The following is a 27,418-nucleotide window of genomic DNA, read 5'->3' as shown; positions in this document are numbered from 1 at the left end:
CATTAGTAGTAGAGGAAGCCGTGTTGAGGTACTTCTGCTTCTTGCTGAAGCAGGTAATCATTTATTTGAATGTGCTGACAGGAGCTTTGAACGTCCAGGGCACTCAAGGCTCCATTTTCCGAGATGGTCGGTCAACCAGCTTTATTAGTCCCACCTGGCTCCTCAGACACCCAGAGATCTTATAGATGACATCAACGGCCCTCTTAAGCTGACACTATATTGTGGGTTTTCATCAAGCTGTGAGAATTTGAAAGCTGGCTGTGTTCCTTGAAGTGCAGACATCATAAGTCAGGGAGATAACAGCATAACGTTCTGCCTGTCAGGCTTGGAGAGAGACATTTGACACGTTGCATTAAATTCCTTTCACCTCATTCTAACACCAGCAGACTCAATAGGCGACAGAGTAGTCGTCTTGCAATCAGAAGGTTGTGGGTTCGATTGCAGCTTCCTCCTGCCATAGGTCGATGTGCCCCTGGGCAAGGCACTTAACCTCAAGTTGCCTACCGATCTGTGTATCGGTGTATGAATGTGTGAGCGTTACTGAGTGCAATTGGGTTAATGTGGCTCTAGTGTAAAGTGCTTTGAGCGGTCTGTATGACTGGAAAAGTGCTATAAGTTCAGTCCATTTACCATTTAATAGTCTGTCACTGGACACCACGATGCAGTATACCGTTCATGGTGGAGGCGAATGTTTGACAGCACCCTAATTCAAAACTTGACCCCACCCATGGCTCTCGATTGTGCCACCTGCTGGTGGAAGTTGTGTATTCGAGACTGAAATGATTTATTATATGAAACAGTGGGAGATTTTCTTGACTGTGACTGAAGATTTTGATATACAGTGGCATCTCAAAAAATCTATATCATTTATAACACACTGGTATACTACAAGCATTTATTTCTACTAATTTGACAATTATGACTTATAGCTAATTGAAACCCCAAATTTTTTTTTCAGAAAATTACTACATTAAATAAGACTAATAAAAAATATTTTAATACAAAAAATGTAATGTAATAAAAAACTCTTATGACTATGTTATGGCCTACACAGTTAAGGGAAAGATTGCTGTGACTGCTGACTTGACAGCTGTCAAGCATATAATACCAGCACCCTCCACAAAGAGGGCAAGGTTCATCAAGGTCCTCCCAAAAGAAGCTGGCTGCTCACAGTGTTGTATCCAAGCATAGTCATGAAGCGTTGAGTGGAAGGAAAAAATATGGTAGATAAAGTTGTACGTATGACAACACTAGCCACAACCTTTTCAGTGATATTTTTTATTGAGATGCACCTGTATGCCAGTAGAAGAAGTGATGATGAAAATATTAAGTCAAAAGGTAAAGTTTGTCACTGCAGAAAGTGTTTTTTTCATCACCACAAAAACAGCAACAACAACATTAATCATTAAACAAAAGGCTTGAGGTTTATTTTAAAGTAAACATTTGAGTTAAAATTAACATAACATTATTCCAAATGTATTTTAAATAATTAGGTTACCTTACACTAGGGTTCACCTAGTAAACTGTTGCTCTAGTGCCCCTCCACCCTATACTACAGAGTGAACGGGCTTTATAGTAATCATTATTATTGCTTCTTTTAATATTTTGAATGTACATTTCTCAAAAAATGTATTTTATTCTGATTAAATTTAAGAGAAAAGTGAAATCTGACTCGCATTTGCCCAAAAAAAAAAAAAGCTTATTATGCATATGTGGCCCTAAAAGTTGAAAGAGACCAGTTTTTTGTGATTGTGTAGATAATAATCTATCCATTCATCTCTTTAACAAGAATGAATGGACAGGGGTTGTGGAGTATATTCCTCCTCTTAGTGGGCAAAAGGCAAGGCACATAATGGTGAGGTCACCAGTCCATCACAGGCTCAGCACATCTAACCACAAGCCATTTTATTAAATCCCCCTTTTGCCTTCAGAACTACTCTAATTCCTTGTATCATTCATCTGGGATTTGGGTTTATATTGACATGATAGTGGCACGGAGTTGCTGCAGATTGTTTGGCTAAAATTCGATGAGGTGACTCTCCTGTTCCACCACATCTCAAAGGCTCTCTGTTGGGTTAAGATCTGGTCACTGTGGACAGTGTAGACACTGGAATATAGTGAAGTCAGGTCAGGTTCAGGTTTGAGATGTGACAAACTGCATTATCCTGCTGGAAGCAGCCATCGTAAGATGGGTACACTGTGGTCATGAAAATGTGGACTTTACCATTTGAATGTTGCAGCTGAAATCAAGATTTATTGCCCCTGGGAGTGTTTTTCCAATCTGTTCTTGTCCAGTTGCAGTAGTGCTGTGTGAATTGTAGCTTCAGTTTTCAGTTTTAGCTTACAAGAGTGGCACCCACTGTGGTTTTCTGCTGCTGTAGCCCATCTGCGTGAAGGGTTCATTATGTTGTGGGTTCACAGATTTTATTCTGCATACCTTTGTTGTGGATATTTGAGCTACTGCTGCCTATTTATCATCTCAAACCAGTTTACCAATTCTACTTTTTTTGTTTTTGTTTTGTTTTTTAGATATTTCTTCGGCACTAGTGGCCTTTATTTTTATTTTTTGACAGTAGGCAGATAGAAAAGAGGGGTAGAGAAAGGGGGAGACATTCGGCAAATGTCGCCGGGTCCGGGACTCGAACCCGGGATGGCCGCTTCGAGAACTGTAGCCTCCGTATATGGTCGTATATGGTACACCATCAGCGCCACGCCAACCATTTCTACTTTTAACCAAAAAGGCATCCTTAATCACTCAACTACTGCTCACTGGAAATGTTCCCTTTTTCAGACCACATCTGATGGTTGTGCTGGAAAATCCAAGTAGATCAGCAGTTTCTGAAATGCTCAGACCAGCCTGTCTGGCACTAACGACTATACCCCGTTCAAAGTCGCCTATATCTCCTTTCATCCTCATTCTGATGTTCAGTTTGAGCTTCCGCAAGTCGTCTGCTTGTCTAAAAGCATCGAGCTGCCATGTAACTGGCTGATTCACCATTTCTGTTGATAATCAATTAAACAAGTGTAGTTAATATAGTGGCCTGTGAGTGTAGACACACGAGAAAGACAATCATGCACATGTACTCTCACAGCTAAGGGGACTTTTTTCTCATTTGCCTAACATGCATCTCTTTGGAATATGGGAGGGAACTCAAATGTTAACCCCAGGCAGATAGCCTCCTGCACACTGTGCCACCAGGGATAAAATCCAATGTAAATAAATATGTAAATTTAAAAATAAATGAAAAACTAATCAATTCGAATACTTGTAGCCTCGAAAACATTAGCACATCTGCTAGGCTAACAACTTGATTCATGTGTTCAGCAGGTTTGTCATGGAGAGAGGTTACCAACACAAACCAGTATTCATGCATCTGGCAAATGCAACATTTTAATGGGCAGTACGTGAACTTGATTTATGTAAAATGTTCTGAGCCTTATTGAGAAATTACTATCAGACCATGCAACATTTAAAAGGTATTCCTGTCCTCTCACAGAACTGCCAAGATTAAATGAAGCACATTGAGCTACTAATAAGGGGAACTCTAAAGACATTGAATTTTCTTTGGAGGTGTGATAAAAAAAACGGGGCTCAGTACAAATGCATGCCACATTTTTCAGATTTGTTACTATAAAAAGTTTAGAAAATCCTCACTGATTTGGCTTTATGGAGCTATGTGTACTACACACTTGTTCTTTCTCTTTCCTGTTGAATGCGAAGGCAACACCAAGCCTTACGTCGTGATGATGCCATGGAGAATCTGATGTTAAGGAACCAGCTTCTGGAGGAGAGGCTCCACTCCTTAAAGGGACTGATATCCAAGGAACCCCCATCGAGGCCCTCCGTAAGTTTAAACTATATATTTATTGCTTAAATCCGATCGCTTGCCTTTTGCTTTATTTTATATATGGATGTCTTTGAATTATTAGTCTTAAACAGAGCTCATAATCACAGGTAAAGCTGAAGCAATAAACAGAAGGAAGACAGTTCACGTATTTTAAAAAAAAGTACATTTTTCATTTTTGGCCTCACAGTTGGAGAGAGATTCTCATTTCTCCTTTTTAGTCAAAGGAAACAGTCCAGTAGACACAAAGTGATGAAATAAATGGAAGATTAATAGTTTATTTGAATACACAATACTTTCTCTTATTTTGGAGGACTGGAATCAGAGAGCAAAGTCAACAAAAGAGAACAAATTTATGTGGTATTAACTGCATTTCTTCTGTTTAAGAGCTCTCCTTGAAGACTTGAATATGACCCATGTTTTACAACCATGACAATTTCTAACATTTATTGCAAGATGAATTACTTGGCTTGTGCTCTCTTTGAAGGTCTGGAGATGTTTAACAGTCTATTCATCCGTCTTCCTCTCTTTCTTCATGTTTCTTCTCTCTGGGATTAATCTGGTTTACTGCCTGCGAAGGGGAGAGACATCTCTCAGGCTTTTAGTGAGATTTGCTCTGTCACTTTTGATGTTGAGGAGGGGACGTGCGTCGCGAACACGACAGCCCTGCTTCCCCGGAGCTGCAGCCGATCGCTCAGCCCTGAGCCTACTGGCGACACCCTTAGCCAACAGGGGGAGGCCATGCAGAGCCAGGCAGATGGAGAAACTCCAAGCTGCTTTGCTGGAGAAGAGGATTCTTACACTGAGCAGGAGCGATCAAGCGTTGATGGAAAGGCTGCAGCTGACCAAACAGACACAATCAAAGAGGCGGATACTGCTGGTGATCATGGGGAAGACAGTGAAAGGGAAATAAGAGCGAACGCTCAAGAAAATCAAGAAAACATCCCAGTTGCATCTGAAGTTACTGTGCCTGAAGAACAGGAAGAGCCACACAACACAAACGGGAATGATGCTGGACCTGATCAGTCAGGGAGGACACAATCCATCATATCTCTGTCTGCATCACAGGCAGCAGCATGTGGTAGAACGAGTGAAAGTGAGAAGAAAGGGCATGTTTGTGACCCTTATAGTGATGATATGAATCACGAAGATGATCTCCGAGTCCCCCCTGAGGTGCCTCAGAAGGCTGAAGAAGAGGTTGAAGTGAAAGAAGAGGAAGGTGTGACAACAAAGGCAATAGAAGATGATCAAGAGCATGTCTTCTCAGCTGATCCTGATGTTGATTCTGTTATCACACTCAGCAAACACCTAGAGAGATTTGTTAGAATAAAAAGGGACAAACAAACACGAAAACAGGAAGCTCTGAGATACCCGAAGGTACTCCAGCGTGTGTAGTCCCCCCTGCTAAGGTGTTAGTGCTGTCATAGCAGTAGACATAGCAGCACCAAAGTTAAGCAAACCCAGTGAAATGACATGTTAGAGTATGATTAGTGTTAACTCCCTGCTCTGTCCATCACAGTCCTAAGGTTTCCACTTGCTCTTTGTCTTTATACCCCTTGAACTTTTCCTGATTTTGTCCCATCACAACCAGAAATAATGTATTTTATTGAGAATTTGTATTCAGCTCCCCTAATTAAATACTTTGTAGAGCCACATTTTACTATAATTACAGCTCCAAGTGTTTGAGGGTAAGTTTTTCACATCTACACTCAGAAACTTTAACCTGCTGTTTGCAAAATAGCTCAAGCTCATTCAGACTGGAAGAAGTGAGTGTGGGAACATAAATGTTTAGGCCTCTTCAGTTGGTTTTAGGTGTTTACCTTGACTAGAACATTTTAATAAATTGACATGCTGTGATCTGAACCACAGTTTCCTTCCAGGTTTGGGCTGTACATAGCATATGAACTCTGGGCAGCCGCCACCATGTATAATTATGGCGATGGTATGTTTAGGTTGGTGTGCCATGTTAGTTTTGAATGGACAGGGCACCATCTTCCTGATGCTGCTGTGTTCTTATGGCAAACTATGAAACTAGCGCTAGACTTGATTTAGCACAGAGGGGCTGAATATAAATGCAAGCCCCTTTTCAAAATCACGTATACCTTTCCTTCCATGTTTGTGTTGATCTGTCACATAAAATCCCAGTGGAAAATACTGGGGTTTGTGGTTTTAATGTTACAAAATGTGAAAAAGTTCAAGGGATGTGAATATTTTTGCAAAACACTGTTGACCATTTACTTAAAACGATCTGGATTTTACTCCCTGCAGCTTTTTCCTCCACTGCACTTTGTTGTTACTGAGCTGTTAGTCACATTTGGCTCACTCTGAGATTTTGCTGTTCTTAAGCATCAGGTTAAGCACTTGGAATTGTCTTGTTGCTGAAATGTGCTATACAGATAACCGCCTTGCCTTGCCTTTAGACTTCGGGACGAGGTACCAGCACTCCATCACAGAGAGACCAGGACCTTTCAAAGGAAAACCTCAAGTTGGCCTCAGAGAACTTGGAGCTACGCTTTCAGCTGGAGCAGGCCAACAAAGACTTACCAAGGCTGAAGGTGAGACCCAAACACTCCCCTAACGTAGCACATGTCCAAGCATTCTGATTTTATAAATACTTTTAATCATACCTATCTTTAGTATTTTACAATGGTAGAAGATGACAGTTTATCTGCGTCAGACTTCAGCTGTCTGACAGATGGTCTTAGATTTAAAGACTTCTGTAAACAGAGGGGTTTGTTGTTGACTCTGTACCTCGGTTCAACAAGTCCAAATCATCACTGCTCTGCCGCGATGCTAGATACATGATATGTTTACACTGACATGCGTTGTTCAGTTTTGGCCAAACCTAGCAGCGTGCCAAATGGACCTACATTCTTCTTGTTCTTGAAGTCCTGTAATTCTTTCAGAGGCCATTTTGAGAACAAGCCATGCTTGTTGAGTCTTTTTCTACTTATCCTGTTATGACCTTTACATTTTTTTTAACATGCAAATTGAAGCCTGTAGAATCTAAGATGGAGCTTTTGGGATTTTTGCGATTTCTCTAAGCATTGCAGGACCTGACTCTGAAGTGAATTAGCTGGGCTGTCATGGGAACATTTTTTCATCCTCTTGCTCTCGGTGGAAGACACGCGTTTTCTCTGTCTCCCTCCCTCCCTGCTGATCCCTGCTCCTGCTTTTTGTCTGTATTTTTCTCAGAGCCACGCTTTGCATATCCTCCAAACTTTTAAATTATGGATTTGGTCAGCTGGACTCTCCAGATCTGCGGAAAGTACCAGAAATTTGGCTATTTGGATTTGCAATTGAGACATACCAGTAAAACTGTTAAGGTGGTTGGAAATTCACAACTGCCTGAAACACAACATTTATTGTTTTTCTAAATCTGGCGCCCCAATGTGGCCTTGACAACTTCTGCTAACTGGCTATCGATAAAATATCTCCTGGATGTTATATAAACACGACGCTCTTCCCCAGCACTCCCCTACCAGCTGTGTGCTGATAGGACTATGCAGCCGATTGATAAAACCTCCACCTCTCTTCTCAAGGACAATGGTGCTTCTATCAGTGTTGATAATCTAATTCTTGCAAACACACTCAGACTTATATATATTCGCACCCTCAAGATGCCACCGTACCCTTGCTGAATCTTTACTTATGTGTGTGTTGCTTACCCCTGCTGAGGTTTATTTGTACTATTTCAGACAGTCTGAAATATGATTTTTTTTCCCTCCTATCTTACTTTACCTAAATGTGTGATTTTATTACTTTTCATAGATTTTCAGATTTCTCAGAAGGATTACCAGCAAAAGCCAAATATTATTAGTAATTTGGACTTCAGCTGCTCTTACACCAATGACCCAGCTTTCTTAATTAGACTATAAAGGACTGTTATTACTTAGTTCAACTTCAGTACCAGTAAAAGCAATATATTATTAGCACCTGAAAATGTGGATTAAAGCTGTTTTGTACCAGTGACTCAGCTTCACTAGTTATAATTCAGTGGAATGATGAGACTATTAGATTTCTCAGAAGGATTGTAGCTGTGTCTTTATCTGTGTTTATTTTTTTTCTTTGTGATTGTATTGTAATTGTATGTACAGCGCTTTGAGTGACTCGTTACTGAAAAGCGCTATATAAATAAACTTACCTTACCTTAATTGTCTCAAATGATTTCCTCTTGTGAGTCATTTTTCTCACTGTAGCATAATGAGCTTCAAATTCTTCGGAAAGGCCTTATAATGGCCTATGTTGATTGCTTCATCAAGGTTCTTGCTGATGTGTTTCCTCCCTGACATTGTGTTAACACACGCCTGTATGCAGAAAACTAGCAAAACTCCTGCTTTTATACAGCTGATTACACTTGCTGATAATCAGTGAATAAGTGCACCTGACTGTCACTTTCCCTCATCCTATAGAGGCAGTCAGGGTGTAATTAGTTTTCTTTACACACATTTAGTTTCACATTTTTTGCTTCACCTTTGTTAAATAAATAAAGACAGAGTGGGATCGGTTGTGTGTTTTTGTACACTAGGGGTTAGACTGAAATAATATTAGAACCTGGCACAGATCCTTTAAGTACTGATATGTAAAACCCCTGAATTGGAAGATGTGTGTCTGGAAGGGTGTACTTTCTTTTCTCCATGACTCTAAACATTTTTTTTTTTGTTTCCACAGAATCAAATTGCAGACCTTAAGGAGATGTGCACGGTACTGAAACAGGAAAAAGCAGAGGCAGAGAAAAAGCTGACACACGTAAGTAAGCTTTTACATCATTACTTTATGTATCATTTAACAGAACTGAAATGGATAAAAGCAACTGAGTTGGGCTTCAGCATTTAAATTCAAAATGTGTTCCTTGTCAGGCTGGTTATAGTGGCAAAACAGTCCCTGAGCTTGAGAAGACCATCGGGCTGATGAAAAAGGTGGTGGAGAGGGTGCAGAGAGAAAACGTGGCGCTGAAAAAATCTGGCGTGCATGCAGATCAAGACAGAGTCGCTGCTTTGGAGAAGGAAAATGAGAAACTGAAGGTCGTGGCATTGTTTATTTTCCGCTTCTAATGCATCTGTGTTTTATTTCTACACATGATAGAAAATGTTGTTTCTTTCCAGGCTGACTATGAGAAGCAGAAGCATCAAAGCGAAGCTGAGCAGATGGCAAAACTTGAATCTAAAACCAAAGGACTGGAGAGGATAGTAATGGAAAATGAGCGCCTTCGCAAGGAGATTAAAAGGGTAGCTGCACTTTATTTATGTTCCATAGTTTTTAAATATCAGTTTCATTTCTTCGGAACTGTTATCTCATTTAACGTCTCATCTGAGTGTTGTTGTACTTGAACAGGAAATGGAGGCAACAGAGAGGCTGAGGGTGACGAAGACGAGTCTGGAGGTGAGCAATGAGAAGCTGGAATCCGAGCTGGAAAACACCAAAGAAAGACTGCGGACAGCTCTGTCCAAAACTGTTACCGTGGGATCTGACAGCAAAGCTTCGAAGGCCACTGTTGTAACCAGGTCAGCAAATCTGAGCTTCTGACAAATATAGTCCCCTGCAAAAGTATTCATACCCCCAGAACTCTGCCATGTTTTATTGTGTTACAAACACAAAACTGAAAGGATTTTATTGGGAGTTTATGTGATTGACCAACACAAACTTGAGCATAATTTTCCCCCTGTGTGTGATTGTATATCACTATAAATCCAACTGCTCTGTGACAGCCTCAGTAGTAGCAAGAAGTAAACCATTGGTGAAAGAAAGCCGTAAGTCAGGAATTTTGCAGTCATCAAAAAGTCTTAAATTTAATCATCTCAATTTTAGGCCATAAATAATTTTAATCTTTTATTTTAGTAAATTAAGCCTTAATTTGTTAGGCTTATTATTTGCTTCTCCCATCAACTTTGTTTTGAGAACTGCACTAGTTTATTTGTTTGTTCCATGATTTGTAGTGTTGGCTGAATAATTTGAGGGATATTATGCTGTAACAGAACTACAAATCCCATGATGCAGGAAAGCAATAAGACCTGTTGAAATAGTTTTATCCCCAGATATTTACCTTTCACACAAACCTGTAAAAGAATCCTGCTCCTGAAATCAGACTTTGGCTTAAAGCTGTATGTTTAGGCCACCTGTTCATAGAAATTTGACTAATTTGTAAAACAGAAAGGAAAACCTTGTATCTTTCAACTTCATAATGATGGACTACTTTGTGTCGGTCTATCCCATGAAGTCTCAACATTTGTGGTTGTAATATCACAAGATCTAAAAGAAAAATGTCTGAGTGTGTGTTTGATTTCTACGTGCAGAATGTTTGAGAACAAGATGAAGGAGCTGGAGAGGGAGCTCTCCCAGAAGACTTCCAGCGTGTCTGAACTCAAGCAGCAGCTCAAAGAGGCGAAGGAGCGTGAGGAAAGAGCTCAGACGTGGGCGCGACAACTTGAAGATCAGGTACGGGCTAATCGAACTGAGTCGGGAACAGGCCAGCTCATTGTTGAATGGTACGAGTGCATCAAGCCAAGCCTGACTGCTGGTGGGCTTGATGACTCATGAGAAAGTGGAATGCTCCTGGAGCTTTGTGATTTGGCTTCAGTTTTAGGTCAAGTATAAGGATTAACAGCCTGGAAGATAACGTGGCTCCTGAAAACATTAATCTGAAATGGTTAAAGTGGCTTTTCATTTCATTTATGCTGGTCATTTACTGCAGAGTTGTGTGATTGAAAGGGGCAAACACAGCTGACAGGGTGGTTTTCTATGGGTTTACAGAGGAGTTCCTCTATGAAGTTTATAGACAACTTCTTTCACTCTTCTTGTCACTGACTGGTTTCAAACACTGGATTCACTGTTTCGGGCAGTTCTTCCTAACTATATAACATACAGCTGCAGCCATTTTTAAAAACAAGAGCTGGGTACAGAAAAAAGTTATAAATTGAATTTAATGTACATTTTCTCCGACCACAGGGTCAGATATTATACACACTGGCAAAAATACATTCACCTAATCCTGTGGTGAAAGTGGAGCTAATATTGTAGAATGTTGTTTTTAATTCTTCGGGTTTGTGACTACGATTGTGTGCAGCGGGTAGTTTTTGTTTGACTGCATTTTTTAGACAGACCGATAATCAGTACAGTGGAAAGGTCCGAAGAACTCAGACTCCACTTTTACGAAGGAAGAAGTGTAGAGTTACACATGTTGGTAAAGATTTCTTAACAGCTGCAAAATCCAAGATCATCCGTTCAGGAACGACCCAGCAACCACCAAGGCCCAATCCTGCAATGCACTGGAAACTGCAGGGAGACCGGTGTCATTGTCCAGTAAAGTCAGTTTTACATTGTCGTTGACTGAGAAGTGCAGACCTGCTCACAAATCAACACCTTCAAGCCGGACTGAAATTTCCAACCATCCACATGGACAAGCCAAATGTATTTGAGAAGGTTTTATGGTCAAATGAAACATAAATTGAGTTGTTTGGTCAGAATGATGTTCAGAGGAGTCAAAGTGAGGCTTTCAAACCTATAAATACTGTACCAGCTGTCATGCATGGCATCAGTTGCAATAGCATCATGCTGTGGGGATGTTTTTCTAACAGTGATACTGGTACATTGTGCAAAGTGACTGGAATAAGGAAAGACAACTACCTCCAAACTTGGATTCACCTGGGTGCTGACAGTGATCCCTAACACACTTGGGCCTGTATGAATATGCTCATCCAGTATAAATCAGAGGAAAAACCACAAATTAAAATCTCTGCATCCAGTTCTAGGTTTAAAACAAATTTTAATTGTATGTTATATTATCTAAAACAGACATTCTTGCCCATGATGACCGTATGTAAGCTTTAGATCACAACCACCAAATACTTTCATGGATGAGTCATTTCAGCTCAATACATAATAGATAGAATAACTTAATGAACTTTCATTTGTTGCTCCTTAGGTTGATATGTTACAAAGGTTTCCAGCAGCTCCAAGGACTAATGTGGGGCACACCAAGGAGCTCCAGGCTGTCAGGTATGTTCACAAAATCCATGACATACAAATATGTGACATTTATGCAATGTTGCAAGTCATTAATGAACACCATCCCATGAGTGTGATCTGCATGCATCGCTGCAGATCCAACATCTGGGAAAGCTGGGCAAGTGTTGGCTTACATGATCATCCTTTCCATCTTTATGCTTTACTCTTCCAAGAAGCGCACATTTTCTCCCTGAGAACAAATTATTGCAATGATCCATCATGAATGTGTGGACTCCTTATGTGTCGATCGATGCTTCATTTGATGAAAATGCTTCTATTTGAGCAGATAGCCTTCAGTTCGGTCACAGTTTAAATGCTTTTTTAGATCCAGTCTTAATTTTGTACAACAGCAAACTAAAAACCCCAGAAGGCAGTGCTATCATACAGGATTACAGGCTCAGTGAGATAACTTTAATTCAGTTCATGCTTCTCAGTCTCATGAAGCTAATTCACGTTACCCAAATCTATCACCTTGGTAACATGCTGAAAATCAAACCTGCTCCGTACACACACACACACACACATCTTCCTATCACTGACCAGCTAATTTAGAGATCATTACTTATGGGAGTTCTTCTACAGACAATAAAATAGTAACCAGAGATTTTTTATGAACTTTTAACACAACATGATGCATGAAAACATGTTTGGTTCTGAGTTAAGAACAGCTTAACTCTCCATCTTGTCTAATCTTGTTCATGGTGTGGATGATGGAACTAAAATGGATTTATTTGTCTGTAGACTGGCAACCACTGAGCCAGAGAGAAGGACCATGGAGCTGAAACAAAAGCTGAAGGAGGACGCTGAGCAGGACAGTGAAGCTTCTCCAGAACCTGGTGAGACTTTTGTGTTTTCCCTACTAATGCTGTTCTGTAACAAAAACATTTCAAGACTTATAGCATAAGACGTATCTATTCAAGTCTCTTGTGCACATTCTATTAGGCCTAGGTTAAGTACTGTAAGTATTGGGTCACTTCCTTTCCACACATGAACTTTAATAATATCCTATTTTTTATACAAAGGTTTTACTATACCAGCTGCAACTCTTCTGGGAAGGCTTTCTACAAGGTTCAGCAGTGTTTTAGGATAACGTTTTGAACCATTCTTCCAGAAGTGCATTTATGCAGTCAGACACTGATGTTGGTTGAGAAGGTCTGTCTCAGTCTCCACTCTAATTCCTGTCTTAGTGAGGTCAGGAGTCTGCTCCGGCCTGTTAAGTTCTTCCCCACCAAACTCACTCATTCATGTCTTTAAGGACTTTGTGCTGCTTACTGGTGCTGCCATGTTCAAGGAAGGGGCCTATCCCCAGATCGGTCCTATTGAGTTAGGAGCATCCAACACTGTCACATTGCCCGTAATGATGTAAAGCTTGGAAGCAGCTCTTTAGCAGAGGAAACCTATTCAGTGGAGCTCTCCATCCCTCCTTTTAAGCTAATCTGAATGTCAGATGAAGTTTGAAGGAGTGTTTTGATTCTGTAGATGGTTGGTGAGCTCTGGGCACCGTGCCCCTCAGGATCTGCTGACCCTGCTCTATGATTTTATAGTGTACCACTTTATGGCTGAGTGGCTGTCGTTTCCAACCACTTCCACTTTGTTATAATACCACCAACTGTTGATGGTGTAATATTTAGTAAAGGAAATGTCAGAACTGGACTTAATGCACAGGTGGCATCCTATAACAGTACAGTACATTGTTAGAATCTTCTGAGAGCGAACTACATGCCTAGGTACTGGCATCTGTGACTGAAATACCTGAATGTAATGATTTAGAGGAGATAACCCAGTCCTGGCAACATTGTGTAACTTAATGGGAACCAAACCCTGATCTCAGATGTTGTATTCAAAGGTTATGGGAACCTGAAAAGGCTTCTGCAAGCAGCTGAAAGCGAGAAATCTAAACTCCAAGGAGAGGTGAGAAAGCTAAGGAAGGAGCTGGAGAACTTTGACCCGACCTTTTTCGAAGAGCTTGAAGATCTGAAATACAACTACAATATGGAGGTGAAGAAGAACATTCTGCTGGAGGAGCAGCTGAAGAAGGTGTGCGATCAGTTTGGCGTATCAGCTGAAATGCCCAGCGTGTCCATCAGTTAACTCACGGTTATTGTGTCTTTTACTGAAGCAACATAGCTTTATTTTTATCTGATAATTATTATTTATGAGATCTTCTGTATTTGCCAATAAAATGAAGTTCATTTTAAACTGTCTGAATTAACTTGCATTTATTCTTCACACAACATAAGTTTGTATTTACAGTATTTACAGTAATAAATTGTCATTAAGTAAGTTTCACATCAAAGCTGTGCACATTTTTCAAAGCACCTTAAAAACCGTCTTCATTTTTAAATCCTGTTTGGTGCCTAATATTAGATCAGATTTCACCTTCAGTTTGCCGACTCTTCACCCACTGAAAACCCTTTTAATGAAGACCTTTAGTTCTGTTTCTTAACAAAATGATTCAAGATTTTTTTTGTCAGAATGGCTCCTCCTCGCCAATGTACTGAGGTAAAAACAAGCCTCTTCTTCTCCAGTTTACAGCTCATACTCCACATCCTGAAGCCGACTGAAGCGGTGTCCGTTCAGTGGGAAAAAAGACGACAACAAGCCCTTGCTGCTGCTGTAGGTGTCAATTGTTCCCTCAAGGCGAATGACCACGGGCCTGTCGGCGAGGCAGGTTTCACCGTCTGGCCACCTCAGTCCCAGGTGATGGCGATGAATCTGCGAACATAAACACACACTTATCTTACCGAAGGTTTCCGACTGTGACAAACAGCCTTTCTCTACACAAAGGCTTAAACGGTGAATCATTAGAAAACGATTTTAGAATAAAACTGAGACTAAAACGTTAGTCTTAGGGCAGCTTGATGACAGAATATTGACTCCTCCCACCTTGATTAGAGTGCCATCGTTACAGTGCCACACAATGCCCTCGACTCGGCCTTCTGAGCTCTCCTGGAACCAGGAGCAGAGCTGCTGGAAGTTCACAGGTGGAGGGTTTCTGATCTGAATACTGCCGTGTGGCACCAGGCAGTGGACGGGCTGCTTCTTACTTCCCAGTCCTGTACAGATAAGACAACTCAACTAAAGATCAAAGTTGTGATGACGAGGAATGAAAAGTAAAAGAATCTTTTCAAATATCGGTATCAGAAAAACCCAAATCAACAGACCGACCGCTAAGAACACACAAATTTTGTTGTATAGTAAACTTTTAGGACTCAGCTCTCCATGAATACATGAAGAACTGTTCAGTGCTGAAAAAGGTACATTATAACCATGAGGAACAGCTGTTTATAAGAGCATTTTCCTTCCTAATGTTAACTCTGCAATAACCTTTGTAATCAAGTTTTGACTTAAACTTTAAAGAAATGTGTACAATTTTAAGGCAACAGAACCCTCCAGCCATGACGGTTTATCATAACTGTCGGCAATGTTGACTTCCAAAAAAATACACTTTTTACCAAAACAGAAATTGTTCAGAAACTCTCAGATTGTTCATGTGGTACACGCTGGGTTTTTATGCCTTTTAAACACTTTTAAAAGAGACACGCTTTCAGTGATTTATTTCCAAGCTTTAATAAGAAATGTGTTCCATGTGAAGATGTGTGCAGAGTTTCACCGTCATCCTCTAATCAGCTTTGGAGACGCGTGTTAGATGAGACTTCTGAAATTCTGAAAAAGTTCAACTTGAACCCTAAATTAAAATGTATCAAATGTTGGAGCTGCTTCAAGCAGCAGGTTCTAAGAATCTAGGCCCAGTCGGACTGATGCCTGGTTTCTACAGGCTGAAGGGCAGATTTCAGACCTCTGAACATGGTGTGGCTTTTCTGCCACTCATTACTACTTGGAATCATAACCATGTCCTGTCTTGTGAAAAGTCTTTCAGCCAACGTTTTTACATTGCAGCGCTGACTAGTGTTGATGTTTCCTAATTTGGGGTTTAAATTTTATCCAAGTATCTGTCACCATGGTTACAATATGACCTTTTTGGCTCTCTTTAGCTCGCTGGCAATAGAAGTTTGTTTGCGAATAACTTCCAAAGCTATTACACTGGAAAAACGTCCTCCACCATACATTCAAAGCTTCCTCATGAGACGTACCAAGCTGAGCTCCTCATGGATCCTTCCTGAATTATATAAGAAGATACCAGAAATGTTTAAACTGATCCAGCCAGCAGGTTAAAAATGATCTGGAGCCGGTGGGCATGGCCTAGCCAGCCCATGTGAAACAGAAACAACCAGAGAATAAATAAGTGAATGTCTCGCTGTTTTTGTGTGAATAGGCTTATGAATATAGCACCACCTATAGGTGGATCAGGGTAATCAGTTGTGTTGAGAGACTTGTGGGCAGTTGTGCCACATCCAGTTTAGGCTCCTGATGGGACACATCACTGAAAGGTTACGTCATTATAGTATATTTTGATTACTGGCAGCATGGAACCAACGACACAAAACATTAAAACTGCACAAGATACCGAATCAAGTTGCAACCACAATTTTACAAAATGCAACACATCAACTGTGATGGACTGGCGGCCTGTCCAGGGCTTACCAATGCCAACCCCCACACACACCAGACCCTGAAGTGACAAGTGGGTACAGGCGATGAATAGAGGGATGGGTGGATGAACATCACAAACACCAACCACTGCTGGCTGCAATATTTGTTAGCGTGTTGCATTGAAGGTGCCATGCATTCAGACACTCCTAGCCAATCATATCAGGCCAGTTGGAGGGTCCTTAATGGTCTTTTATGTCCATGTCTGAAACAGACCATAGGAACGAAGAAGCTAAAGTTTAAGGTGAATGATGGTGACGATGAAAATGAAAAGTTTGAAAAATGTGGATTAATCAACATTCAATAATATCATAATGTCCTGTTTTTCTAATATTGAGTTGTGAGATCCAAAGAGTTTAAGCTGCATGCAGTAGAATCAAGAACCAAAATAATAAAAGAAAACTGAACAAAACCAACAGGTTGAAAACCGCTGCTTTCCAGCTGAGCTCCCCTGCCTCCACTGTCTTTGAGGCCTTTAGATAAAAACTGAATTGCCTCACCGTAAGGGTTTCCATTGACACTGGTTCCAATAAGCTCCAGTGTTTGCTCCTGAAGGTCTGCCAATGGGACTGCTGTGATTTCCAGCATGTCCTCATCATCACAGCTGGGCTGCAGAACAAGAGCTGCCCCGACCTCATAATCCACCACAGAGGAGTGCCAGCAGTACTGCCTGTTGCTCTTCTCCACCGGAACCCAGCCTGCAGTTTCACAAGAACAGAAATCGGTGTTGCCAAACATGTTGATGGTTTCTGTACAGGAGATGGTCCTGACTCCTTGTTGCAATACAAGAGCTTCAAATCTGGCATTATGTGTATTTTCATCTGTTGTAGATATGAAAACTGAGACAAATTAAGTCTTTAGATTTAAGGATTTTAAGAAACAGGTCATGAAAATGATCAAATCTTTCCCAGATTACAAACTTACTTAAATTAAAATTCAAGTGTACATTTCACAGCACCATTATTTACTAGACTAGAATAGAATACCATGTGCAAAAGGAGTATGTACACTTGACTTGATTCTTTTCTTGACCCACGACTGACTCAATGACTGCAAGGGGCCCATGGAACTTGTGTACAAACTCTACTAAAACCTGACGTACCCTGAAATCAGGAAAACTGCCTCTACACAAAGAAGAATTCAAGAACGGTTCATTCAAACATCCCAAATCAACGGGGAACTGGGCACACATATGGGAATACCAGACTCTTTCCTCTATTTACATTACCACATAGATGCTCCTGAGATTTTCCAAGGCTGCATGGTCAAAGATCATGTCTTCTTGTGGGAAGAAAAGGAACTTAATGGGATGTGAGTCGGAGACTCCTATATTTGGCTCCATCTAATGGGAATGTGTTAAACTTGGCTGCCATATGGATGACTTTCATCCATACAGCTCGCATGGCTCTGCTCAGGGATGACTAGCATGATTCTGATCGTTCTGCTAGGTCCTCTGAAATGCTCCTGCACATATGAACCCCAGCGGGAGTCAACAGCTAAACAGATCCGAGCACCGCGTAGCTCCCTGAGGTTCTGTACTTACGCTGCTCCGGGCACATATAGTGGCTGATTGGCCGCCACTCCTACTACTTCTACACAATATGTAATTGGAAACTGTGGATAAATTAGTTGTTCAAGTGTCTGATGTGTTTATCACATCACCAACAGTTTCATAGCATAACCTCTAGGTGTCGCCAAAGGGGCCAATTAGAAACGTGTTCCATGGAGCTGGTCACATCTCCAACATCAGTCCATTTACAGTCTGTAAATATTTAAATAATTCTGTACTATATTGTTATATGGTATATTTTGTTCACTTTTTATTCATCGTTATTTTATTATTGTTTCTATTATTTATTTATCCTCCCTAATACCACCTTACTATACTTTCAACTTTACCCTGTCCTGCTGCAGAAACCATTTAATTTTGCCCTAGGAAGATAATAAGGTTTATCTTATTGCTATATAATAATTGTAACATTATTATATTAGGTTTATGTGCTCATTTATTTGACTGTTTAGGGGGTGGATCGCTGTGCGATGGAGCCGGTAGAGTTTTAATAAGTCACTGTTGTTCATTGGGCTCACTAAAAGTCCTCCTCACTACTCTTAACATTTCCTCACGTTAGGAGCTCTCTTAAGGCCTGAGATGCTTCATGAATAACTTTTATCTTACTGAGGGGAAAAGTTTAAGAAAAATCGTAGAATTCAAGAAATTCTACGATTTTTCTTTTAGTTTCAGGGTTCTTTGTGAATATGGGTCCAGATCATTTCTCTCGTGTTCCGATAAACAAAACTCTTAAAAGATGTTGTAATCACTTTGTGCCATAACTGGAAGTTAGAAGGTATCAGAGAACCTGGAATATGTCCAAGTTGATCAGGAATGGGATGTCCGTTGTGATGTTTGACTCTGTGAGCAGGAATCCACGTCTCAGGCACAGTTTTAAAATCTTCCTCCACGTTCCAAGAGAAATCTGAAAGAAAACCGAAAAGCTGAAATAAACCAGCCAGCGCTGTCGGGCAGAACATTCCGGGTTCCTGTTAATTAAAGCGTGGAATATGAGCACTTAATTAACGTCGTGATACCTTTATAGTTCTTGTGAGTATGTTGGTGCTTCTTAAACCTCTTCTCTGCCTGCTTGTTGGGCTTCCTGTCCAATCTGGCCCAGAGGTAAGGCTGACCTGACAACAAGACATTAACATTCATAATAATAAAATAAGACTGTTTTTATCCAAACAGGCTTTGTTTCATTAACACAGAGTTGAACTTTTTTTTCCTAAAAGAATGAAGCCCAGACAGGAAGCATCTAGTGTGCTACAGAGCCATCATCCTGAGACCCACTCACCTTGATAAAGAGCAACGTAGCAGCAGGTACCGTCCAGTTTTTCTGTGGCAAAGGCACAGTCTATGTTGGCCTCCAGAGCGACAGGGTTCACATTTTCTGTGGCAACCACCTGAAACAGCTGAAGATAGACGGAAAGAGGAGGAGTATGCATAAAGGGCAGAACTGAACCATTGATTTCCAGTTAGACAGCAAATGACATTTAAAAACATTTAAAACACGGGCTGCACGGTGTTGCAGTTGGTAGCACTGTTGCCTTGCAGCAAGAAGGTCCTGGGTTCGATTCCCGTCCAGAGGTCTTTCTGCATGGAGTTTGCATGTTCTCCCCGTGCATGCGTGGGTTCTCACCGGGTACTCCAGCTTCCTCCCACAGTCCAAAGACATGCCTGTTAGGTTAATTGGTCTCTCTAAATGGCCCTTAGGTGTATGAATGAGTGTGTGTATGGTGGTTTGTGTGTTGCCCTACGATGGACTGGTGACCTGTCCAGGGTGTACCCTGCCTCTCGCCCATAGACTGCTGGAGATAGGCACCAGCTTCCCCGCGACCCACTATGGAATGAGGGGTAGAAAATGAATGAACATTTCAAACATGACATACGTAAAAAACAGCATTTCCCAAACAGCTATTCATTTCCCACAGAGCAGAATGTCATGAAATGATTGAAGGAAACTGGAGTAATATGTGACTTTTTGACCCATCATTCATCAACAGCGCACAGGTCAACAAGGACATCACGGGAACCTCAGCAGAACCCGTCATGAGCCTCTAATTCAACACTGAAATACATACAGTGCATTAAAAGCGGATTATGTTTATAAATCACTTAATTAGTAAATAGAGTCACTCTGTGAGGAATTTAATCTCAGTATAAATCCAGATGTTCTATAAAAGCACCAGAGGTTTGTTAGAGAACATGAGAGAACAAACAGCATCATGGAGACAAAGTAACACAGCAGAGAGGTCAGGGAGAACATTTAAAGCAGGGTTAGGTTCTAAAACAATATCTCCAGCTTTGAACATCTCACACAAAACGGTGCAATCCATCATGTAAACATGACACAATCACAAACCTACCAAAACATGTCCACCTAGTATGACAGGACAGGCAAGGAGCGTATGAACCTGAGAACTAGCCAAGAGGCTCCAGGTGCCTCCCTCTAAAATACATAACGGTTTGGGGTTTTAATGTGGGTAGAAATACTTTAAACACTGTAAATATGAACTGTGTGCTAGGAAAAAATATACTATCTAAATCCTTAAAGAAAGCGGTTTGCTTCTCTTATCGAAACTCTTTTTACGTCCTGCAGTCATGAAGACAAGGACTCTGAGATGTACAAGTACCGATAGAACGTTCTACCTGGACATTTACGCACTTTAACCCTGAGATGCATGCATGACGGGATCCTAAACTCTTCCATAAGTGGGTCCTGTGTTGGAATCATTGTGTCATTTTGATTGACAAAAGCCTGATCCCCATGAGGGAAAATGCTGTTGCTGGGGGTTGTGTTTGTGTAACTGTCTTGTACCCTCATTGCATGCCGTAATGGCAGACTATGTGTTTCTTGCTGTGATCATTGCACACAGCATGTCCCACAGTGATTGTTGACCTTACCGTCTGTTAGTTGGGCAGATCTGGTACCTCCTTCTCTTTGGTTGGCCCTGCTTGTGTCTTTCCCATGACTAGGTTGTAGCTCTTCTCCCTTCACACCTTCTGCTTGCTTCAACAATCAGGGTTTGTCGTTGAGGGCAACATTCTGGTTATCTTCTCTTGTGTGGTGTGACAAGCTCCTCAGGGAGCTCAGTGAGGAAGAGACGTCGTGCACTGATGAAACAAGTGTAGGTATTTAAGGTGGTGATGTCAAGGATGTTCTAACACAGCACCATGGGCCACCACTGCCTTTGACGCTTGCAGGTGAAGGTGCCAACCATCTGGTCCATGGTGTCTACACCTACTTTGGTCTGTATGTACACTACGGGTCAAACGTTTTAGATACAATCTCTCACTTAGTGGGTCTCTTTATTTTTATGACTATTTACATTGTAGATTCTCACCAGAACTGTATATAGTAACAAAAAGTGTGAAATATGTTAGATTCTTTAAAATAGCCACTTCTCTCTCCAATCTACATACAATGTAAATAGTCATAAACATAAATAAAACCATTAAATGAGAATGTGTGTCTAAAACGTTTGGCCGCTAGTGTGTGTGACGACTTCGGTTTTTTCTCTTTCTGCTATTTTCATCCACCACGTTGGTTTGATGCATCAGGAGCATGACAGCCATTCCTTTTTTCTGACTTAGCTGACCATGGTGAAGCTGCCATTAAATCCAAGCTCTGCGCTGAAAGCCACTCTAGATTTGGAAGCCTTCATTAGAGGAGGGATGGCTGCTGTAAGACTCCCACAACAGTGAGATCCTTCTCCAGGAGGCACACCTGTGAAGACTGAATGGGTGCCGAACAATGTTTTCTCCCAGATTCCTCAGTTTCTTCCCCTAGTTGTAAACTATCCCATGTATTGTACACAATCCCAGAATATATTCACGCTGTACTTGGCGGTCGGGTTTGGCATTAACTGTTGAAACTTGCACCTCTCCCTGATTATAGCATAATCCTGAAGATAATACATATATCAGATGTTGGTGTAAAATAAGAGGTGTCACTTGTGATATAGTTGATATATCGCAAGTAGATGTACTGTATGTTGCTGTCAGTCACTGATGATCCGAATCAAATAATCCAATGAAATTCCATTGGGAATGAAAACGGGTCATTTTTGACCCACTTATGGAAGCTTGGGGCAGTGATACAAAAAACTGAATTTTGTCAAATGTATGAGGGGTAAGCTGAAATTTTAAATGGCATGATATCAATAATACATTTAAACCAACTAGCTGGAATAGGAAGTGATAACTTTATGGTAAAAATATCCAGCAGGAAAACAACCTCACCGGGGGAATAATGACCCATTTCTGCACCTTAGAGTTAATCAACACGAAGGACGATAAATATATTCAGCAAACATTAAAGGTCTAACCGCGGAAGAAGACAGCTGTGTTGTTAGTAGAGAGTCTGTGGTGTAACACCCGCAGAATCATTCAGAGGCTGCTGATGATGATGATGATTATGAGCGGTTCGCTCACCTGATGCTTCCTCTTTCTGGACGCTTCTTCCTTCACGTCGGTGAGAAAAACACACGGTATCTTCTGCTGAACGGAGCCCAGGCGGCGCATCGCGACTGCCTACTTTATTTATTCGGGTAATGTTTGTAATTAACAACGAAAGCAAAAATTGTTAGCAGCTAGTAGCCAGTAGTGTGGATTTGTGTACAACAGGAGGTGCCTCTTCTTTGACCAAATTTTCCTCGAGCAATCGGCTAATGGAAGACTCGTTACCGCCGCCATGCGGCCTGGGTGGGAGTTACACAATAATGAAAGCCTTCTTCTTCCTCTTCTTCGTCTTCTTCTTCTTCTTCTTCTGGTGTTTAATGGCGGTTGGCATGAATCTGTAGGTGTGCATTATCGCCACCACTGGTATGGAGTGTGGTTCAACATGGATTAATATCTTATATACTCAAATTCTATTAAATAATTTTGTTCTTTTTAGGAATCTTAAAACAATTTGTATATGTTTGCTCCCTATTTTCTTTTGTAATGAATCTATTATGCTAAACTTTTCTTTAATCCTTTCAAATTCTCTCTTCATGCTTCGTCTTTCCCGCTCATATTTCTGACACTCTATAAAAATATGTTCAATTGTTTCATCCATCCCACAGTGGTCACATTGTCCTGTGTTATGTTTATGTATTTTAAAAAGTGTATAATTAAGTCCTGTATATCCTAATCTTAGTCTTGTTATTACCCTTTCCTCCTTTCTATTCCTTCTTCCAGTTCATTTTTCACCGACTGCCTTTTTGATCCTATAAAACCATCTTCCTTTTCTTTCTCCATCCCACCTTTTCTGCCATTCTTCCTTCAATTTTTGTTTGATGATGTTTTTTGCTTCTGATTTACTTAAATGTACTGTAAAATTAATATGATTTTGCGTTGCCTTCTTAGCCATCTTATCTGCCATCTTATTTCCTTTAACCCCAATATGTGCTGGAACCCATAAAAATACTATTGATAAACCCATCATTTGTAGTCTGAATAAAGTTTGCTGTATTTCTAGTAGAATATCTGGCCTGCTGTCTGAATGGTTATATTTTAAACTCAATAATACTGAACTTGAATCTGAACAAGTTATTGTTTTTAAAGGCCTTATGTCTTCCATCCACTGTACTGCTAAAAGTATTGCTAATATTTCTCCTGTGTATACTGATACACCATTTGTGATTCGTTTTCCTACTCTTATTTGAAATTACGGTACTATGAATGCTATTCCTATTTTGTCATTTATTTTCGATGCATCTGTATAAATCTGAAGGTATTGATAATAATTATTAACATATCCCTGTACTATATTTAACTCTAATATACATGTTCTTTTCTTTTTTTCCCATTAAAGACATATCTACCTGTGTTTCTGGTAAGATCCATGGTGGTACAACAGCTATTGGCAGTATCGGACGTATTACTATATTTTGTAAATGAAACTCTTCTGATATTTTTTGAATGATCCATCCAAAACGTCTTGTCTCTTTTTTAATTTTTTCCCTGCATGGCTTCAATATCTTTCGTGTTGGATGACCCGGGTTTTTGCCTTGTAAATGTATCCAATAATTTATTGTTAATTGTGTTCTCCTCAAATCTAACGGCTTTCTCCCATTTCTACTTCGAGTGCTGCTGTTGGGGTTGTTTTGAAAGCTCCTGTACAAAGTCTTAATGCTTGATGTTGAATAATGTCTAATTTTTCCAGGTGCGTCTTTGCTGCTGAACCATATATTGTTATGATTCTGGCACGTTTGCTCTACCCTGTCTCCCTGGCTGCAATCAGCAGATTAGATGCACCTGGTGGCTGCGGTGTAGTCTGTGGAATGCCAAGCACCTGTGTCTTTCCTGATATATACTGACTCTGACAAGCAGACGGTGCCAGATTTTTGAAAGCCATCGTGTGAGTATATATCCAGCGTTCCTTCCTGTCTGATCATTGTTCTTGACCTTGCCTTGCCTTTTGGATTTATGCCTCTCTGCCTGCTCCCTGTCTGACTATTTGGATTTTGGTTGTCGACCTTGTTTCCTGCATCTGGTTTATGCCTCTGCCTGCCCCTTGCCTGACGCCTCTTGTTCCGATCGTTGACCCTGTTTCTGTCCTTGGATTATTGAGCCAGCCTAGCCCTCGGATTATTCAGCCTGGAGTCACTTCTTACCTGTGCTGTGGAGATCACCGCCTGCCGCCCACTGAGGCTTCCCTTCTGGGTTTCAAATTCCACTCAAGACAAAAGCAGGTTAGTGGCTTTTCTGATCCCTGCAAAATCTGGAGAGACTACAAGTCACTAATCCCTCTTTCTGCCTGTGATTCCTGGAAGTTGTGAGGAGTGTTACCTGTGTGACGTTTTCCTGTGGCTGAATAAACCTTTTAAACTTTCAGTACTCTGTCTGGCTGAATCTTGGGTCCGCCTTTTTCTGATTCATAGCATATATAATACTTCCATAATCTATATTTGATTGGATCAATCCTGTATAAATTTGTTTTAACGCTTACCTGTCTGCTCCCCAGTCACTGGTGCCAAACATCTCATAATATTTCATACTTTCTTACATTTATCTATTATTTTCTGAATATGTATATTCCATAGGATTTTCTCATCAAACCATTCCTAAAAATTTTATACTTTTAACTTGTTCTAATTCTTGATTATATAATTTAAATTTTATTTCCTCTTGTTTTTTTCCGTGTAAATACCAAAACTTTTGTTTTCTCTACTGGGAACTTGAATCCCCATTGAAAAGCCCACTCCTCTATCCTTCTTATCTCCGCCTGTATTTTCTTTCCAGTTATCTTTACATTTTTCCCCCTTTTCCATATGGCTCCATCATCTGCAAAAAGTGAACATCCCATTTCTTTTCCAATTTCTGTAAATACGTCGTTTATCATTATAGTGAACAATATTGGACTTATAATACTACCTTGTGGTGTTCCATTGTCTACAGCACATTTTCTTGATATTTCTTGATCTATTTTAACTTGAAGAGTTCTATTTGTTAAAAAATGTTGAATCCAATTAAACATTTTCCCATTAATTTTCATTTCATTTAATCAGTAATCCTTCAACCTAGATCATATCATATGCTTTCTCTATGTCAAAAAATACAGCTACTACACTTTCTTTATTAACTTGCACTCTTCTGATTTCATGTTCTAAACACAACGTTGGATCATTAATATTTCTCCCTTTTCTAAAACCTCTTTGCACTTTAGTAATGTACTCATTGCTATTCAAATAATATGTTAATCTATTATTAATTATTTTAACCATTCTTTTGCATACATTTCATGTTAAAGCAATAGGTCTATAATTTTCTGGTTTTGTGTTGTCTTTTCCTGGTTTAGCTATTGGTACGATGATTGATTCCTTCCAGCTCTGAGGCAGCTCCCCCTCCTCCCAGACTTTATTATAAAGCTCTAATATGACGTCTTTAGATGATTCACTGAGATGTTGTATCATTGTGTAACAAATCTGATCTTTACCAGGTGCCGTATTCTTAATTTTTCTAAGCACAGAGTTCAGTTCTGCTTTTGTAAACGGTTCATTGAGTTATTTGTTTCTTCAGTGTTCTGTAGTAAATCTTTGTATTTCAGTTTTGTGGCTTCCCTCCCTTTCCTTCCCTCATCACTAATGTTACTTGAACTATGAATTTTATTAAATGTTTTAGCTAGTATTTAGTTTTTTCTTCATCTTTTATTATATTTGTATTTTCTACTTTTAATATTGGATATCCATATTCTTTCTTAATGCCATTCATTCTTTTAATTGTTTTCCATATTTTATCAATTTTTGTTTCTCTCCCTACCGTACTACAAAGATTCCTCCAATATTCTCTTTTTGCATTCCTAATAATTTTCCTTACCATTGCTTGTTTTCTTTTATATTCAATGAGATTCTGAAATTCAGGATTTCTTTTTAAATGCTTTAAACGCTTTATTTCTTAATTTTATTACTTCTCTACATTCACTGGTCCACCATGGTACCATTTTCTTATCACACTGTCTTTCTCCTTTCTTTATTGAATTTTCTGCAGCTTCTATAATTATCTTACAAACACATTCATTTATATTATTTACATCCATTTTCATATCTATTTTTCCTAGATTTGTTTCACTGAGATATTGAAATTTAATCCAGTCTGCCTTATTAAAATTACATTTATTTATTTTTATATTCTTAATGTTTAATGTTAGTCCTGTTCTGATCTCAATGGGATAATGATCACTACCTACTGTGGTATTTCTATCAATATCCCACTCCCATATACCAGCTAATGAATTTGATACCAAAGTTAAATCAATTGCTGACTCTGTTCCTTTTCTTACATTAATTCTTGTACCCCTTCCATCATTAAGACATACTAAATTTTTTGTTTATTACTTCTTCTATAACTTGTCAGTTTTTATCATTACATTTTCCACATATTGTGCTAGTAGCATTAAAGTCCCCGCACCATATTACTTTCTCCTCCAGATATTCCAACATCTCCTCCATCCACTCCATTGATAATGTTTTACATGGATTATAAAAATCAATTATCTTACATTTTCCTTCTTTTTCCCAAATTTCAACAACTATGTACTCCAAATCTTTACCTTTTTCTACTATTTGATATTGAACTCCTTCCTTTATAAATATCACACACCCTCCTCCATTTCCTTCTTATACTACCATACCCTTTAATAACAAAATCTAATGTTGGTTTTAACCATGTCTCCTGTACACAAATCACCTCTGGTTTCTCTTCAAGTTTATTAATATATCCTTTCAGTTCCTGTCCATTAGCTATCAGACTTCTAGCGTTCCACTGTAGTATTCTCATATGTCATCAGCTGAGGTTCCTGGTCTCCCCTCTGTTTCCAACCTCTTATTGATGTTCTCCCAAGATCCCTCTTTGAAATCTAGAAATTTTTCTGCTCCTGTCACAATTATTTTAATTTTTTCAGTTTTATGTTTGGCCTGGTCAGTGCAATTGATGACGTAAGCAATGAATAGTATTAATTTTTCTACCGATAACTCAATATTCT

The 27,418-nt window shown here is 39.9% G+C and overlaps 3 protein-coding genes across 8 annotated transcripts in view; 2 read left to right on the top strand and 1 right to left on the bottom strand.

The window, feature by feature from the left end:
- cep290 (centrosomal protein 290) overlaps window positions 1-14,048 on the top strand; it is an 80,502-nt gene extending 66,454 nt beyond the window's left edge. For 4 of the 6 annotated variants that reach the window (XM_047393011.1, XM_047393028.1, XM_047393020.1 and 1 more), the window contains 11 exons: window positions 3,722-3,845; window positions 4,425-5,222; window positions 6,266-6,400; window positions 8,517-8,594; window positions 8,705-8,869; window positions 8,951-9,073; window positions 9,180-9,349; window positions 10,139-10,280; window positions 11,767-11,840; window positions 12,591-12,685; window positions 13,696-14,048. In XM_047393011.1, coding sequence (XP_047248967.1) covers window positions 3,722-3,845; window positions 4,425-5,222; window positions 6,266-6,400; window positions 8,517-8,594; window positions 8,705-8,869; window positions 8,951-9,073; window positions 9,180-9,349; window positions 10,139-10,280; window positions 11,767-11,840; window positions 12,591-12,685; window positions 13,696-13,940 — 2,149 coding nt within the window. In that variant the 3' untranslated portion in view covers window positions 13,941-14,048. The remainder of the gene's footprint in view (window positions 1-3,721; window positions 3,846-4,424; window positions 5,223-6,265; window positions 6,401-8,516; window positions 8,595-8,704; window positions 8,870-8,950; window positions 9,074-9,179; window positions 9,350-10,138; window positions 10,281-11,766; window positions 11,841-12,590; window positions 12,686-13,695) is intronic. The other 2 variants (XM_047393044.1, XM_047393034.1) reach the window with 1 other exon arrangement.
- A 5-nt stretch (window positions 14,049-14,053) lies between these two features.
- Window positions 14,054-22,663, bottom strand: c2h12orf29 (chromosome 2 C12orf29 homolog). The gene is made up of 7 exons (XM_047393073.1): window positions 22,387-22,663; window positions 19,247-19,364; window positions 18,987-19,082; window positions 18,758-18,874; window positions 16,901-17,098; window positions 14,736-14,905; window positions 14,054-14,564 (listed from the first exon to the last, which is right to left on the bottom strand). Exons 1-7 carry the CDS (start codon window positions 22,474-22,476, stop codon window positions 14,379-14,381), a joined length of 975 nt encoding a protein of 324 aa, XP_047249029.1. The 5' UTR covers window positions 22,477-22,663; the 3' UTR covers window positions 14,054-14,378.
- A 1,588-nt stretch (window positions 22,664-24,251) lies between these two features.
- Window positions 24,252-27,418, top strand: part of LOC124882094 (trichohyalin) — a 36,061-nt gene continuing 32,894 nt past the window's right edge. Inside the window, exons 1-2 of the mRNA XM_047388261.1 lie at window positions 24,252-24,295; window positions 24,513-24,629. The gene's annotated coding sequence lies outside the window, so the exon portion shown is untranslated. The remainder of the gene's footprint in view (window positions 24,296-24,512; window positions 24,630-27,418) is intronic.

Source organism: Girardinichthys multiradiatus, chromosome 2 (assembly GCF_021462225.1).
Source record: "Girardinichthys multiradiatus isolate DD_20200921_A chromosome 2, DD_fGirMul_XY1, whole genome shotgun sequence".
In the NCBI taxonomy this organism is placed as follows: Eukaryota; Metazoa; Chordata; class Actinopteri; order Cyprinodontiformes; family Goodeidae; genus Girardinichthys; species Girardinichthys multiradiatus.
This window is presented reverse-complemented; position numbering and strand designations above follow the sequence as displayed.